Consider the following 17,335-nt stretch of genomic DNA (forward strand, 5'->3'; position numbering starts at 1 on the left):
GGATATGAAGTGCAGATGAAGAATCGCTCACTTGCCATCAAAAATAAAGAAGGAGAATTGATAGCCCAAGCTGCTATGACTCGAAATTGTCTCTTTACAATTGATATCGAGTCGGGAGAAATCAAGTGCTTGAAGACCACGATCAAAGATGATTCATGGCTGTGGCATCTAAGATATGGACATCTTGGATTTTCTGGTTTTAAGTTGTTATAAAAAACAAGCATGGTGAAAGGACTACCAGAGATCAACCCTCCAAATCAATTATGTGAGGCTTGCATCAAAGGAAAGCAACATAGACAAAGCTTTGACGTTGGTAGATCCTGGCGTGCCCAAAGACCACTAGAGATAGTACACACAGATATATCTGGTCCTTTTGGCATACCATCTCTTGGAGGTAACAAGTACTACCTAACTTTCATTAATGATTTTAGTAGAAAATGTTGGATTTATATCTTGAAAGAAAAGTCAGAAGCGCTGGAAAAATTTAAAGAATTCAAAGCAATTGCGGAAAACAAAGTGGTCAATATTTGAAGATACTCAGATCAGATAGAGGAGGCGAATATACATCAAAGTTATTTGAAGAATTCTGCAAAGAGCATGGCATCATCCATCAGCTGACAGTTATATACACGCCACAACAAAATGGAGTTGCAGAAAGAAAGAACCGCACAATCCTGGACATGGCAAGAAGCATGATAAAAGGGCAAACAACAACCGAGAAATTTTTGGCCTGAAGCAGTTCGATGTGCAGTTTATCTATTGAACAGATGTCCAACAAAAAGTGTGAAGTATATGACGCCAAACGAAGCATGGAGTGGACAAAAACCAGGAGTTGGACACCTCAAGATTTTTGGATGCATCGCATATGCCCACGTTCCTGAACAGACCAGAAAGAAGCTTGATGACAGAGAAGAAAAATGTATTTTCATTGGCTATGATGAAAGAAGCAAAGCTTACAGATTATATAATCCTCTTACCAAGAAGATAATTATTTCAAGAGATGTCGAGTTCGATGAAGCAAACTATTGGAGATGGAGCAAAGAGGAAAAGAAAGTTGAAGGACTATTTTTTAAAGATAATTATCTTATCAATCAAGATAAACAAGCTGATGATCAAGGTCCTCAACAAAATGTACCATCATCATCAAGCAGCAGCAGCGATGCCAGCAACATAATAGAAGATCCTGAAGCACCTCCCACAGAACTTCGAAGATCCCCAAGAGAGAGAAGAATGTCAGAAAGGTACAACGATTATGAACTAAATAATGTTTCACTTTTTTGCTTACTTGTGAACATTGATCCAATAACATACGAAGAAGCGGTTGAAGATGAAAAATGAAGGAATGCAATGGATGAAGAAATTGCATCAATAGAAAGAAATGATACATGTGAGCTAACAAGACAACCAGAAGGCCATAACCCAATTGGAGTAAAATGGGTTTACAAGACAAAAACCAATAAAAAAGGAAATGTCGAGAAGCACAAAGTAAGGCTAGTTGTCAAAGGCTATAAGAAAAGACAAGGAATAGATTATGATGAAGTATTTGCTCCAGTAGCAAGGATCGAGACCTTCAGACTTCTCACAGCAGTAGCAGCACAAAAAGGATGGAAAATTTATCAAATGGATGTGAAGTCAACATTTCTAAATGGCTACCTAGAAGAAGAAGTTTATATTGAGCAGCCACCTGGATATATTAAAAAGGGACATGAAGATAAAGTTTATCGATTGAAGAAAGCTCTATATGGTCTGAAGTAAGCCCCGAGAGCATGGAACACGAGAATTGATGAATATTTCCAGAGAAATGGGCTTATGAAGAGTCCATACGAGCATGCTTTATACACAAAGAAAAATGAAGACGGCGATATCATGATCTTGTGCTTATATGTGGACGACATGATTTTCACAGGAAATAATCCAGGTATGTTCAATGATTTTTAAGAAAGCTATGACTAAAGAATTTGAAATGACATATATTGAAGAAATGTCATACTTCCTTGGAGTTGAAGTGAAGCAAATGCAAGAAGGAATATTTATATCACAAAAGAAGTATGCAGAAGAAGTTTTAAGAAAATTCAGAATGGAAGATTGCAAGCCGGTAGCCACTACAATAGAACCAGGAATCAAATTAAGTGTGAATTCAACAAGAGAGCAAGTGAATCCGACGTTGTTTAAAAGCATCGTTTGAAGTCTAAGGTATCTGACTATCACACAACTAGACATAACATACACTGTGGGATTGGTAAGCAGATTCATGGAGAATCCAAAACAAGATCATTGGATTGCAGCAAAAAGAATCCTCAGCTATGTCAAAGGTACAACAAGTCATGGCTTATTCTACACGCGATCAGAAAATTCGATGATGGTTGGTTATTCTGACAGTGATTATGGGGGAGACTTAGACAATCGGAAAAGCACAACTGGATATCTCTTTCATTTCGACTCTGCAGTATTTTCATGGTCATCAAAGAAACAACAAACGATAGCTCTTTCAACATGTGAAGCAGAATACATAGCCGCAGCAGCGTGCACCTGTCAAGCAATGTGGTTAAAGAATATTTTGCACGAGCTAAACTTGGCAGAAGAAGAACCAATTACAATCTATGTCGACAACAAGTCTACAATTTCCCTTGCCAAGAATCCAGTCTCCCATAGCCGAAGCAAGCATATTGATACAAAGTATCACTTTATACGAGAGCAGGTGAAGAACAAAAATGTGGAGCTAATTTACTGTAGAATTGAAGATCAACTAGCAGATATTTTCACAAAACCATTGAGAGCAGATATATTAAATCGACTCAAAGAAAAGCTTGGAATGGAAAGTCGAGTTTGAGGGGGAGTGTTGAAGTCAAACTCAAAGAAGAGTGTAGAAAGCTTAGGTTTCCCATAAAAAATTATAAGGTGGCAGCAACTTTTTTTAGTTTTGGAAGCATGCTAATAATAAAGAAAAAAAACTCGACAATGCACTAGTATGTATGGCAAAGATTTTTTTAATGAAAGCAATAATTGTTGCTACAAACATAAGGTGGCGAGAGGAATTGAGAAGCATTCAGAGCAAGTTAAGTCGGTTTATTACAAATATAAATATGTGTGTATTTTGTAGCAAAGAGAGTGAGAGGGCAAAAGAAAAATATACGAGAGAAAAAATAGAGAGAATTGAGAGAGCTTAGCAAAGCTTAAAATAGTGAGGTTGAGTTTGTAAACTAGCCGCATCTAGTATTGCAATATTGTAATATTGAGGTAGTGTCATTGTAAAGTATTTTGTTTCGTATCAATAAAAAGTTCGAGTTATAAATTACCGAGAGTCCATCTACGCTTCCAACAGTTATGAGGTTTTCGTTAGGAAGCAAATATGTGGAAGGAAGTTGTATTATTGTCACCATTCTTGAGCCAGTTTGCTCGAGCTCGCTGCTCCCAATATAGCTCTTCTTTATCGGCTTCTATATTAAGATGATGCAACTTTGTTTAATGTATCTTATCATTATATTGTATTGGTTAGTTTAATAATTTACAACTTGATACAACTTTTAATTAATAATCGGACTAAGGAAAACCCAATATCATAAGCATTAATAATTGACTGAAATTCAAGTTGACAACTGTATATAATAACCATTATAAAGTTGTAATTAAACAACAATGTGAAATGGGATCCGAAAGGTCAAATCTATTTTTTATTCTCTCTTCTTATAGAATTACAATGTTTCATAGTTAGAATTGCTACTTGTAATTAAACAATATATCTCGTACAATTTGAAATTTAATAAAAAGTCAATTTTTTAGGCATAATAGATCTATCTCTTTTGCTTGAGCAAATCATATTAGAAATTTAAATTAATTTAAACTCATAATATAATAAATAATAAGATCAACCGAAACACAAGAAAATAATTTTTTTATTAGTATGGGGTGATTACAATATCATATCTATTCAAAAAAATTAATCAATTAAAAATAAATACACAAACATCATAAGACACAATTGCTCAAATTCAGAATCTTTAGGAATAACAACATTTTTTATCAATGAATTCGTTCAATAAATTTAAACACATGAAAATAACTAAAATACATATAATACAAAAAATAGTATGTATGTAGTAGAAATATCATATTGACATTTTATAATTTTACCTTTTGTTTTTTTTATTAATCTGTGATAAATATTAAGTAGTATATGTTTAAAGATAACTCTCAATATTTCGACATTGAACGCCCATATCTTTAGCATCTATGGTGCTGGAACATGAATCCTCATAAATAACAACAATTCCTTTATCACAAAAGTCAATTGATTAGTGCTACCTTTGTTTATTTATCTTAAAGGGAAGTATGACCAACTTGGTTTATTATTTTTTAATAATAATATTTTCTTGGGCCTTCACACGAGAATAGGCTTGCTCTTCAATGGGCTTCAAAATTTTCAAACAATCGTGGTTTTGCTAATAAGACTGTTTTAAAAGTTTCACGTATCAAACCCTCAAAAAAAATCTTTTGGCGCCTGACTAAACAAAATTATATTGGTCCAATCCATTTCACGCGGATCAAAATCTCACAACACCATCCCTCAACCGTCCGATTGAAAGGTCCCCTCAATTCCCATTTCAAATCTATCGAGCTTGTTTGCTTACCTCTATTTAAAACCCCGATTCCCTGCCCACTTCACAGCCCAATCGTTTCTTTCATTTTCCCAAGAAACAAACAAGTTTATTTTTCGGTATCCAAAATGGCTCGTACAAAGCAGACTGCCAGGAAATCCACGGGAGGCAAGGCACCGAGGAAGCAATTAGCCACCAAAGCGGCGCGAAAATCAGCTCCGGCTACCGGTGGAGTCAAGAAACCTCATAGGTTCAGACCCGGAACCGTGGCGTTACGTGAGATCCGGAAGTACCAAAAGAGCACCGAGCTCTTAATCAGGAAGCTCCCGTTCCAAAGGCTGGTGAGAGAAATCGCCCAGGATTTCAAAACCGATTTGAGATTCCAAAGCAGCGCCGTCGCCGCTCTCCAGGAGGCCGCCGAAGCTTATTTGGTCGGGCTTTTTGAAGACACCAATCTGTGCGCCATTCACGCTAAGAGGGTTACTATAATGCCAAAAGATATTCAATTGGCTCGTCGTATAAGGGGCGAAAGGGCTTAGTTTTCCTTTTTGATGAATTTTACTTTATATTTTATGGATTTGTGTAGGGTTTAATATTGCAAAAGTGGATGTGTACATCCTTGTCTTTCTTGTTTTAGTGTTTGTTTAAGGTTAATGTCATATTAATCATTCGTATTTTTACCCTTTTAATTAATATAAATGATTTAAGTGTTGTTTGTTTTTAATGTTTAAGGTTTTCAAAATTTTTATGTTTATGCCGTGTAGATTATGCATAGACATTAGATTTCGCAGATCGTTTGTTTTATGGTATATTATTTTATTTTCTTTACACTAAATTATATACATTGATATATTTTTGTTATTTAAATGTTCTTTAATCATGAAAAATTACAATATAAAATTAATATTGAGATAAATAAAAATATTTTTTAAATAATTTTATTTATATAATAAATATAAATTAAGTTAACTTAAATTAATTTATATGTAATTAATGTATTTCATAATTGAATGTATAATTATTTATGTTTATAGTTTACTCTAAATGTTTGTGTTAGTCAAAATATAAAATCTAATACATTATTTTGTTATTATATAAAAAAAAAATTGTAACATTTGTGTGTCCAATTAGACACATAAACTTAGCTTAAGGCTCACTTTGGTATCTAAATATTTATTTTTATCAAATTAAATATCTACACTTGGCTTGTTTGTTCAAATTAGTGTTAGAAATTTAGGAGTGTAAAATAAACAAAGTGAGATTAATGTAAAAAAGATATGCATAGAAACAAGATTTAACGTGGTTTAGTTTTATTTATTTACATAGATGAAAAAATAATTCATTATAAATGTAGATTATGAAGAGTATAAATATAATATCTCGTGTATCTTAAAACTTGATCTATATAAAAAAACATAGAGTATCCCAAATCACTCTTAAATATCTTTATAAAACTATATTTGCAATGTAAATCCCAAAAATTGCATAAACTATAAAAAAATACATCTCTCTATAATAATTTTCTCTAATTACTTGTAAAAATTAAGACATCCGCTTTGTTTATGCAATTAAATGTTTTCATAAAAAATATTATTGAATAATGAAACTTAATAAACAAACTTAATCACCAAGTAATTTTCAACTAGTAAAATTGTAATAAAATCCAACTTAATTTCTAATTAAAATTTGAATCAATATCTAACAATCTCTCCCTTAACATAAATTTCTTTAGAATTTGATCTATAAATTTTCAACAACTTCAATTTTTTATAAGTTAAATATTTATTGAAATTTTACCATCAATCCTTCAATAATTTTAATTTTTGTTTAATATAAGTCAATATTTAGTGAAGTAACGCTGATTGATTGAGAATTACTCCTCTATAACTGAAACTCATTGAAGCAAATTCTTCTTGCAAGTCTTCAATATCACTAGCCAAATTCGTCGTAATAAATTCCTTTGAAACTCTATAACTCGAACCATGACTACAATCCCACTTATTAAGAATTTAGAAGAGAAAAATAGTAAAGCGGGTTCAACATAAAATTATAACACGTAAGAGACATAATTTAATGTAATTCAACCTAGCCTATCTCTAAGAATGAGAAGAATAATAATCTAATAAAACGTAGAGATCACGAAAGATACTAATATGATATCATGTATATCTTAAAATATTATATGTATACCAAAACTCGGAGTATCCTAAATCACTCTCGTCTCTACATCTACAATGCAAATCTTAAAAATTGTAAAGACTATAAAAGAATTATATCTCTAAAAAATAATCATCTGTCATTAATTATAGAGACCAAGACCTACTCTATTTATATATTTAAATATTTGGTCATAAAAAAATTTATTCAATAAGAATTCTTAATAAATAAACTTAACTACCGAATAATATTTAACAAGTAGAATTATAACAAAATTCAACTTAATTTCTATTAAGAATTTGAGTTAATATCTAACAATCTTTCTATTGACACAAGTTCTATTAGAAAATTGATTTTCAAATCTTTAACTTTTATTTAAGTCATATGTTTTTTTAAATTTCGTCGTCGAGTCTTCAACAACTCCAATTCTCACGTAATATTTATTGAAGTACATCTAGATTGATTAAGAATTACTACTATGCAACTAAAAGTTCATTACAGAAAAATACATCTTGTATCTGTTTAATATCATTAACCAAATTCGCAATAACAATTTTTAAATTCTATAACTCGAATTATGACTATAAAATCATTAATTAGAAATATAAAAGTGAAAAACAAGTTAACATAAAGCAATGTATGATTGGAGGAGTCCATATCTAACAATTAGTATTTAAACTTTAGTTTTTAATATAAGTTAATATTTGCACTAAATAATTTATTCAAACCATAAACCCAAGTTCAAGTTCCATCTTAAATTTAAAAGTTGAGTTTAGATATTTAAGTGCACAAAAATATTAAAGTAAGAATATGGATTTTGAAATCTGGATATCTAATTAAGAAAAAAAATGAAATACCAAATTAGACGTTAAATTTTCTCCATTATTCAACATGTAATTAAATATAATTCATATATCTATATATAATTAGAATATTTGTATTTGCACTTTAACAATGTCTTAACTGTATTTGTCACCATACAAATATTGTATATGTTCTTTTTGAGTTTTTGGACTTTACATTTTAATAATATTATTATGTTCAAAATAAAATGACAAAAGTGGCTTCGTATTTGGAGCATTGATCCAATTGCTGAGATGGCTCTCTTTGTTTTGTCTCAACTTCTTTTCTTATGTCGAACAATCCCTTAAAAAAGACAACTTTTTTTTTGTGCGTGTGTGGTTGCTATCCTATCTTTTTCATAAATAATTTATAAGATTTTTGTTTGGACAGTCTTACATTATTGGGTATAATTAGGATGATAAAAAGGAATAAAATCATAATTTTTATTAAGTTAAAATATGATTTACAAATTTTTTGCATTCTGAAATTTTATTATAATTTATTATTTTTATACATTTATATAAAAATCTATGTTCGTTTCTAAATAAAAGTATTCGCAGGTATTATGTATTTTACATCCAAATAAATCCACTACATATTTTAGTTTCGTAATTTTTTTTCGATTTAAAAGTTTGGAAATTGGTTTTAATTTATTAGGTAAACAAAGGTAATTGGAACCCAACCCATGTTAATAAATTGACCAGGGGTCGATTATAATATGGATTTTTAGAATTATAGTTGAAAATTTTAAATTATAGGGATTTTGGGTTGGATTTTTTTGTTAAATTTAATAAAAAAGTTAAATTCTTTTTAGAGACAACTTGTCTTTGTCAAATAATATTTTTTTTATAAATTCAACGTGTTTTTTATCATATATTAATATTTTATTTAAATTATAGATATATTTTGTTAAATTTAATAAAAAAGTTAAATTCTTTTTAGAGACAACTTGTCTTTGTCAAATAATATTTTTTTTATAAATTCAACGTGTTTTTTATCATATATTAATATTTTATTTAAATTATAGATATAGAAAAAAGATTTTAATGGTTGAAAGAAAATATAATGAAACTAACCCAATAATTCTCTTCTTCTTCTTCTTCTTCTTCTTCTTCTTCTTCTTCTTCTTCTTCTTCTTCTTCTTCTTCTTCTTCTTTTCTTCTTCTTCTTCTTCTTCTCTTCTTCTTCTTCTTCTTTTCTTCTTCTTCTTCTCACAGAGTTTGTAGTTTTACATATGATAAACGTTACTCATAATTAAAAAAACTATGTAATGTGATAAGTTTAAATATAATATGAATATATACGTATTTATGATTGAAAGTCTCACACATTTAGAAAATTTATGTTATATTTATATTTATATGGTTGATTTAAAGATGTGAGAATAATAATAATAATAATAATAATAATAATAATAATAATAATAATAATAATAATAATAATAATAATAATAATAATAATAATGTAGTCATTTCATGGAAAACTCCTTAGAAATAAAACTCATTTTGTTTAATGTTTAATAAACGTTAAAATTCTTTTGAAATATTATTCTGTTTGTACGATCTAATGGAGAGGTGTGAGCGAGGTCTGAAATATTATTCTGTGTTTGTAAACAATGTGAGCAAAATGATTCATCCTAAAATCCTTAAGGAGGTGTTTCATTCTTATGGAGTTGTGATCGATGTGTTTATAGTGTTCAGAAGCAGGAAAAGTGTAGCAGCTAGTTCAACTTTTGCTTTTGTTAGGTTCAGAAGGCAATCGGAAGCAGACTTAGCAGTCCGTAGAGCTGATGAGAGGATTATCAATGGCTTTAAGATTAGAGTTTTTCACGACAATAAGGGAGATCCAAAGTTTCAGAGGTCTGTTGATGACAAAAATATCAACAAAGTTTGGAAGCCCTCGATAAGGGATTCCATGTCTTTTAAGGAAGTAGTCAGAGGGGGTCAGTTTGTTGAAAACATTTTTTATGTTTCGATATAACAAACTAAATATAAATGAATTTTAAGATTTTACAAAAGAGTTTCTATGTATATTCGATTTAATTAATTGAATATCAAAATATTACTCCAAGTCTTTCAAGATCATTTTCAAACCTTACTAAATGTGTAAAATTGTGTTTTATACTTAATATATTTTTGAAACAATTTTCACAAAGTATTTTGAACCAAAATCAAGCCTAAAATCAATTTTTCGAAGTGATGCACCAATCCATGCATCGATGCACTATGGAATTAATTGAACATCAAATGCATTTTATGCATCGATGCACATACCATGCATCGATGCACTCAGTACATTTGATGCATCGATGCACAAGCCATGCATCGATGCACTCTGGCTATTTTGAAACATCGAATGCATTTCATGCATCGTTGCACTCTTAGTGCACCGATGCACTAAGGGTCCAACAGTCAAAATATTTAAATTTTACACTTGATGCACTGATGCGCCATGGGTATGCATCGATGCACAGACGCTCCCAACTGATTTTATTAATTGTTTTCACACTTAAACGGCTATATTGACTCCACTAACCATCCCCAACGTTCAGAATCATTTGAAGGAGTATTTAAACAAGTTCTGAAGCCATTGATCAAAACAAGAAAGAAGAAATCATAGAGAAACAAGAGAGAAAGCATCAAACATCAAGTTTGTGCAATTCAAGCCAAATTTCCTTTCAATATTCATTTTGCTTTCAAGAACACAATTTGTGCTCGATTGTAATTATCTTTGAGTGTTCTTATCTTGTTCTAGAATTGTGCAAACATATTGCATTGTGAGGTTTTCCTTATAAGTTTGCAAATTTGTGTATTTCTCTTTGAAAAAGAGTGTGCTCAAGAATTGGGGTATAATTCTTGAGGGAGTTGTAAGGTTACTCTTTGTCCTCAAAAGAAAGAACAAATTAATGAATTTGTTGGAAAATCCTTAGTGTGGATAGCTAAGGTAGTGGACGTAGACTTTGGTTGAGAAAGTCGAACCACTCTAAATCGATGTGCAACTTCTTTCAATTTTTTGCAAAAAGCTTCCACCAATTTTTAAATTGTCAATTCACCCCCTCTTGGCCGATTCCATCGATCGATTAACTCATCACAGTTTGTTGAAGGAAGAGCTAAGGAACATGTCGATTTTTCTCAGCGTTTTATATTATCAGGTAAGGATAATGTGATTCATGTTATGATTGAGAATGATAAAGCTGTGAGGAAAGCTTCAAAAAACAGAGAGTACAACAAGATCATTCGTATTGCGGAGAAGGAGGTCTCGTGAAGACAATCTTATTTGGTTGGAAAAATAAAAAATATGTATAATGAAGATATAGTTCAGACTGCTTTATGTGCAGATGGTTTCGATGTGAAGGTAAGTATCTGGCATGAATTACTGGTGGTATCAATTCAAACATGATTATGCTCGACATGTGAGTTGGCTAAATAGGGAGCATTGGGTTTCTCTATGGTTTGACGAGTTGGAATTGTTGGAGGGTTATGAGAACAAACTTAGAGTTAAAACCTGGATTCTTTTGTCGGATGTTTCATTATTAGTATGGAGTGAAAGTTTTTTCATGAATTTGGGAAGTTTGTGGGGTAAAGTGTTGTTGGTAGAAGAAGATACTTGCAATAGGTCAAGGTTTGATGTAGTTAGGATTCTATTGGAAGTTCAGTGCGCTTCGGATATCCTAGAAAAAAATTTCTATTATATGTAATGGAAGATTATATTCCATTAAAATTATAACAGAAGCTCAGGAAGAGAGTCGAATGTTCATAGATGGACTGATGCCTGGAGGTGGTGCGTGCTGCCCAGATGCTGGGGTAGCGAGTAAGGAGAAATTGATAAAAGATATCCATGATTCAGGATTTGGTTCTGAGGACGCATTTAATTTGGCTGCTCCGCATGCTTCGCTCATCCAGAGGAGCTAAAATGTCAACAGACTGATGGAAGTTAGTAGGGGACTCGGGGAAGCTGAGGTGAAAAGGGGGTTGTTGTGGATGAGGCCTTACATGAGGTCCCAATTTTTACAAATATTGGGCCTAAGGATCTGTTCGCGGATGATAGTGTCGGGTATATGGAACTAAATAGAGATGGTGTGCATGTTTGGGAGACCTAATCTATTTCTAACAGCTCTAGGCTCTTGGACATTCCCATTGACGAGGTGTCTTCTTTTAGGATAGAGGGTGAGGGCCCTACTGCATATTTTCCTAGGGGTTATCGGTTCCTTCATCCTCAAAGCATGTCTAGGACCATCCTAATTCTCAAAAAAACATTATTCCTAGCGTTGATAAAGGAACAAATGGGGCTAAAATTAATACTCGTTCTACAAGTACCATTCCAAGAAGAAAGAATAAGAATTCTACAAGACGAAAATTGTTATAAATTGTAAAAAGGGGTACAGTGGATCAAGCTAATTCGGGGAGGGAGATCATTGTTGGTTCAGAGGGTTTACAAAATAAAGCGAGGCTACCTTTAGTGTTGGAGAGGCTCTGGGTGTATCTCTTTTCGAAAGAGGCGGTCATCCACAGATTGGAGCAGAACGAGCTCTTGGGTAAACTTTGATCTGGTTTGAGTATTTTGTTGTTATTTCTATATTTCAGATAATATGGATTTGGGTTTCTCAATGTTAAGCTAAAATATTAGAGGGTTAGGGAAAAATGTTAAGTTAAGAGCAATTAGTCGGGTTCTACAGTCCAATAAGCCTAGTATAGTGTTCTTCTAGGAATCAAAAGTGGGGGAAATTTCTTTTTCTGTTGAACGTGTTTTAAAGGGCTGCTTTGAAAGGGGTCTGATTTTTGCGCATGCGGAAGGAGCCTCGGGAGGTCTCATTACTTTATAGGACAATAATGTTTTTGTGATGAATAGTAACGTTATTTCCAGGCGAATAGTATCTCTAAAGGTATACTGATGTTGAACAATTTAGAGATTGGTATCATTAACGTCTATGGGCCAAATCATCAAAGCCAAAGGAGCGATTTTTTCGAGCAATTAAGTAATGTTTCTAGTTTCAAGTGTCCAGTTGTTATGGGGGGACTTTAACGTTGTAATGTATGTCTCTAAAAGAATGGGGGCCTCCGATCTACCTGCTGCAAGGAGATTGTTTGAAGAGTTCATTTCTAGGTGGGAGTTAATTGAAGTCCCAACTTTGGGCAGTATTTTCACTTGGTTTAGGGGAGGGTCGTCTGTGATTGCTAGTAGACTGGACATGATACTAATTTCTCCTGAAATGTCTGCTTATATCCTGAGTTTGTGCAACTATCTCTTCCAAGAATGTATTGGATCATAATCCGGTATCTTAAAAGAAAGGAAACATAGAAAATTGTTAGGCCCTTCAAATGGTTTAATCATTGGGCCGAAGACTCAATTATTGTGGACAAAATTAAGGTTGTGTGGGAATCGAATAGAGGCAAAAACATCTCACAGTCATTCTTACTTACAAAGGTTATCACTAAAGAAAGAGCAAGATCATTACGTGAGAGTGATATTGATTCTGTGGATAATATCGGGAAACTAATAGATGAGTTAGAAATAAGATGTATTTCGAATCTGAATTCTAATACTGCCCAGTCTGATCTTGTTGTAATGAAGGCTCGATTTGTGGTCTTTTGCGGAAGAAGAACGTGAATGGCTTCAAAAATCTATACTGGGGTGGTTTAAGGAATGAGATAGGAATATGAAGTTCTTTCATTTAACTGCTTCATCAAGAGCTAGAAGAAACCAGATTTCAAAATTGAAGGTGCATAACTTGGTTTTAAAACAACAAGCTAGGATTCAGAACACTTTTGTTTCTTACTTTCGGGTTCATTCCATGAAGTGAAGATTATTCTAGTAAAGAATTGGACATTCCAATTAAGAGATTGTGTGCTGGTTCGATAAGGCTGTTGGAAAGTCTGTTTTCCGATGAGGTTTGGTCCGTTATTATTCGTCTGATGGTTCGAGAGCGCCGGGTCCTGATGGCTTCAACTTGGATTTTTTAAAAATTCTGGAATGTTATCAAGGAAGATGTTATGTTGTTTATGACTTATTTTATTGGGGTAGAATTGAGGACCAGTCTTTAACAAATCGTATATCGCTCTAATCCCAAAGGTTAATGAGACGGTTCATCTAGAGGATTTCATACTGATTTCTATGGTGGGGAGTTTGTATAAAATAGTGTCTCAGGTTATGGCAAAAAGAATGGCTAGTTGTCTTAAAGAAGTTATAGGGGAATATCAGTTTGCTTTTATTTCGGGTAAGCAGATCACAGACTGTATCCTGATTGCTAATGAAGTTATTGATGACATGTCTAAGAAGAAGAAAGAAGCTGTGATTTTTAAGGCTGATTTTAGCAAAGCCTATGATACTGTTGACTGGAATTTTTTGAACCTTATTCTTAAGAAGATGGGCTTCGGAAAAAGATGGAGAAAGTGGGTATATTTCTGCATTTCGACCATATCCATTACCATTCTAGTTAATGGTTGTCCGTCTAGCAGTTTTTCAATAAAAAGAGGTCTAAGGCAGGGTTGCCCCCTATCGCCAATGCTCTTTAATGTTGTTGGGGAGGCCCTCAGTGACATGTTATTGAAAGTGTCTGCAAATGGGTTGCGTGAAGGTGTTGGAGTTAGGTCCGGGGACAGAAACATATCTCACATTTAATTTGCTGATGACCTATTGATATTTTCGGTAGCAAATGTTATGAGCTTAATGAATTTCAATCCCGTTTTAAAAATTTTTGAGTTGGCTGCGGGATTGAAATTAAATACGAAAAAATCAAAGATATTCGGGATCAATGTCAATGAAAACAAGATAAGAACATGGGTGAATTTGTTGAATTGTGGATGTGATTCTCTACCTACGACATACTTGGGTCTTCCGTTGGGTCACAAAAAGAATTCGAAGACTCTATGGCAACCAGTGTTAGATAAGGTACAACATCACCTACAAAGTTAGAAAAGCAAATTTTTATCTTTAACGGGCAGAATTACTCTAGTCAGATCTATGTTATCTAATTTACCTGTCTACTATATGTCATTATTTCCTATTCCTAAGTCTGTCGCAGATTCTATTGATAAATGCATAGCCTCGTTTGTCTGGAAAGGAAATTCGGAGAGAGGAATTCATTGGTTAAAATGGCAAATTGTATGTGGGCCGAGATCTCATGGGGGTTTGGTTATCTATGACGTTAAAACGAGGAATCGAGCGTTACTCAACAAATGGATTTGGCGTTTTAGTCAGGAGAGTGATAGTCTTTGGAAAAAATTATAGTAAAATACAATTACGGTTCAGATTCAATTGTTCCAAAAGAGATTAACTTGTGTAATGCTTCTGGGTTGGCGTAACATTATTAACCTGGCGCTTCCTTTGAAGGAAATGTGAGAAATGATTTTATTTGTGTTATGGGTAATGGTGATAAAATAGACTTTTGGAATGATCGTTGGTCTGAAATGTTTTCCCTAAAAGCATCCTTTCCTAGAATCTTTGGACTGGTGTAAAAAAATTCGGGAACATATTTGAGTTTGAGAATTGGATTAATGGGGTATGGGATTGGAATATTGAGCTTAGGAGAGGTCTTTTTGATTGGGAAATTGACATTTGGTCGTATTTTATGGAGGTTTTAAACAGAGCTCTAAGTTCAGCTCCTGTTGTTGATAAATTGAAATGGGTTGGTTTAGTTGATGGTATGTATACTCCCAAATCATTTTGTCTTAGTGTGTCCAGTGCAGGTAAATTGGAAGATCCCATCTGGAAATTTGTTTGGTGTAAATTCGTTCCACCAAAAGTGTCTGGTTTTGTTTGGAAAGCAGCATATCAAAGGTTGTCGGTAATTTCTGAGTTAATAAAGCGAGGAGTTCACGTTTCGGATCATTTGTGTTGTTCTTTCTGCACTAAGTTTCCAGAATCTATTAATCATTTACTGATGAATTGTGAGTTCGTGTGGCAAATTTGGCAACGCTGGTGCTTTGTGTGGAATATTAGTATGATGTTTCCTTCGAATGTTAAAGATCTGCTACAGGTATGGTATTCTCAGAACATCAAAAAGAAATTTCAGGCATTATGGATTATCAGTTTTTTTGGTATTATCTGGAATATATGGTTGTGGCGAAACAAGATCAGGTTTCAAGGTAAGTCGTTCTCGGTTGATCAGATTTTTCATTCCGCTATGGTTCTGATAGGTATGTGGGCTAATTCGCTTTGGCCATCGTTGATTCCTAGTATTCAAGATTTCGTTCGTAGCCTCGATTCTTTATTGATTGGAAGAGGATGATATTGGATTATTCTGTAAAGTTTCTCTTTATTATGGTCAGAAGTTGGGATTCAACTGCTCTTTAATGATATTCGATTACTATCATTTCAAGATTATTTGTTCATGTTTAGTTCTACTGGTGCAATCACAGTCTAGCATTTATGGTCCATGATTTTGGAGTTGTCATTGATTGAGCTTTTGAAGGAAATTGGAAATTGTGATGCTGTTGATCATTCCAGTTGTTTGCGAGGAGTTAAATATTTTCTTTATAGGAACTATCTGGTTGCTACAGTTATGCTAGGCCATATTTTTCAATCTTTTTAGTTTTCAATAGCGTTTTTATTTCTATTAAGGAGAGATGAATGGAAAGTGTGAATAATGTCTGTGTACTGAGTGGAAGATTGGAGTATGTGTTTATAGTTTGTGGCTAATGCAGATTCATGGTGTCCAAGTTTCCGTTTCGAGCCTCATGAGTCTTTTTGCATGAAGATTGATGTCCTTGGTTCTGATCGATGCTTTATTGTGTAGTGGTTGGTTAAATTGGATGGATCCCTATCTCTGTTTCTCAATGTCTGGAGTTAAGGATGGTGTTTGTTATGTGTGATCAACTTTATTAAAGATGTTCTTAGCTTCTAACTACTTTAAGGAATACTCTTTTTCTTCTATTTAGGATTAGGGAGGTTTTTTAATGAAGTCATTGAGGTAGTGTACTTTGTAAACGTTTCAATACAAAGTACATTCTTTAAAAAAACGTTAAAATTCTTTGGATAATATGGTGAAAAAATTGACTCGTTTAGGATTTTGAAGAAATTATTTTCTTAATTAAGGTGGAAAGAATAATATAGAAAAGAAGTTAGTCATACTATCAGATGATTTTATGAAATCGATAAGAATATAGTATGTCTTCCGCATGACATTTAAATCGAACTATGTAGAGTAACGAGACACATACAAAGTAGACCTGCCGATTTCTCTCTTGCAATGTTCATTTTATGCTAATTGATAATATATATATTAATACTTCATATGAAGTATTCCTTTTTCATCTAATAAATAATAACTGTATGAACCGAGTATATATATATATATATATAATCTATAATTATTTTTATAATATAAAAGCAACTGTTTCATATTTATAAATTATGATCTAATCGATTTAACCCGACTTGACTTTATAGTGCGATTTAATTTTAATTCAAAACATGAGAAAGCAAATAAAATCCAAGTGAGGATCCAAAACCAATGGGGGAAGGATGCATAAAAAAAAACTTTTAAGTTGAGCTGTAAAGTGAAGGTTGAGTGGTTTATAATGATTAGGCGATGGTAAATTTGCTTGTGTTTTGATCGTACGAACACTACTTATTCGTATATTTGGCCAGAGAAGCAAAGTTAGTCGCAAAGAAAATAAAATGTCAGTCCAATTATTTGGAAATGATTCCATCACTTTAGTGTTTTTTAATGTGAATTCTGCGAATGACAGAAGAGCATTTTCTATTTTCTTAAAATTATTATCATATTTTATTTGAATGTA

General features: G+C 32.7%; 1 protein-coding gene across 1 annotated transcript; it reads left to right on the forward strand.

Annotated features, from left to right (window-relative positions):
- Window positions 1-4,687: 4,687 nt before the first annotated feature.
- On the forward strand, window positions 4,688-5,319 carry LOC120212552 (histone H3.2). The gene has a single exon (XM_039210827.1). The coding sequence runs from the start codon at window positions 4,724-4,726 to the stop codon at window positions 5,132-5,134; it is 411 nt and encodes a 136-aa protein (XP_039066758.1). The 5' UTR covers window positions 4,688-4,723; the 3' UTR covers window positions 5,135-5,319.
- Window positions 5,320-17,335: the final 12,016 nt, after the last annotated feature.

The sequence above is a fragment of the Hibiscus syriacus genome, unplaced genomic scaffold (genome assembly GCF_006381635.1).
Source record: "Hibiscus syriacus cultivar Baekdansim isolate YM2019G1 unplaced genomic scaffold, ASM638163v2 tig00110013_pilon, whole genome shotgun sequence".
Classification (NCBI taxonomy): domain Eukaryota; kingdom Viridiplantae; phylum Streptophyta; class Magnoliopsida; order Malvales; family Malvaceae; genus Hibiscus; species Hibiscus syriacus.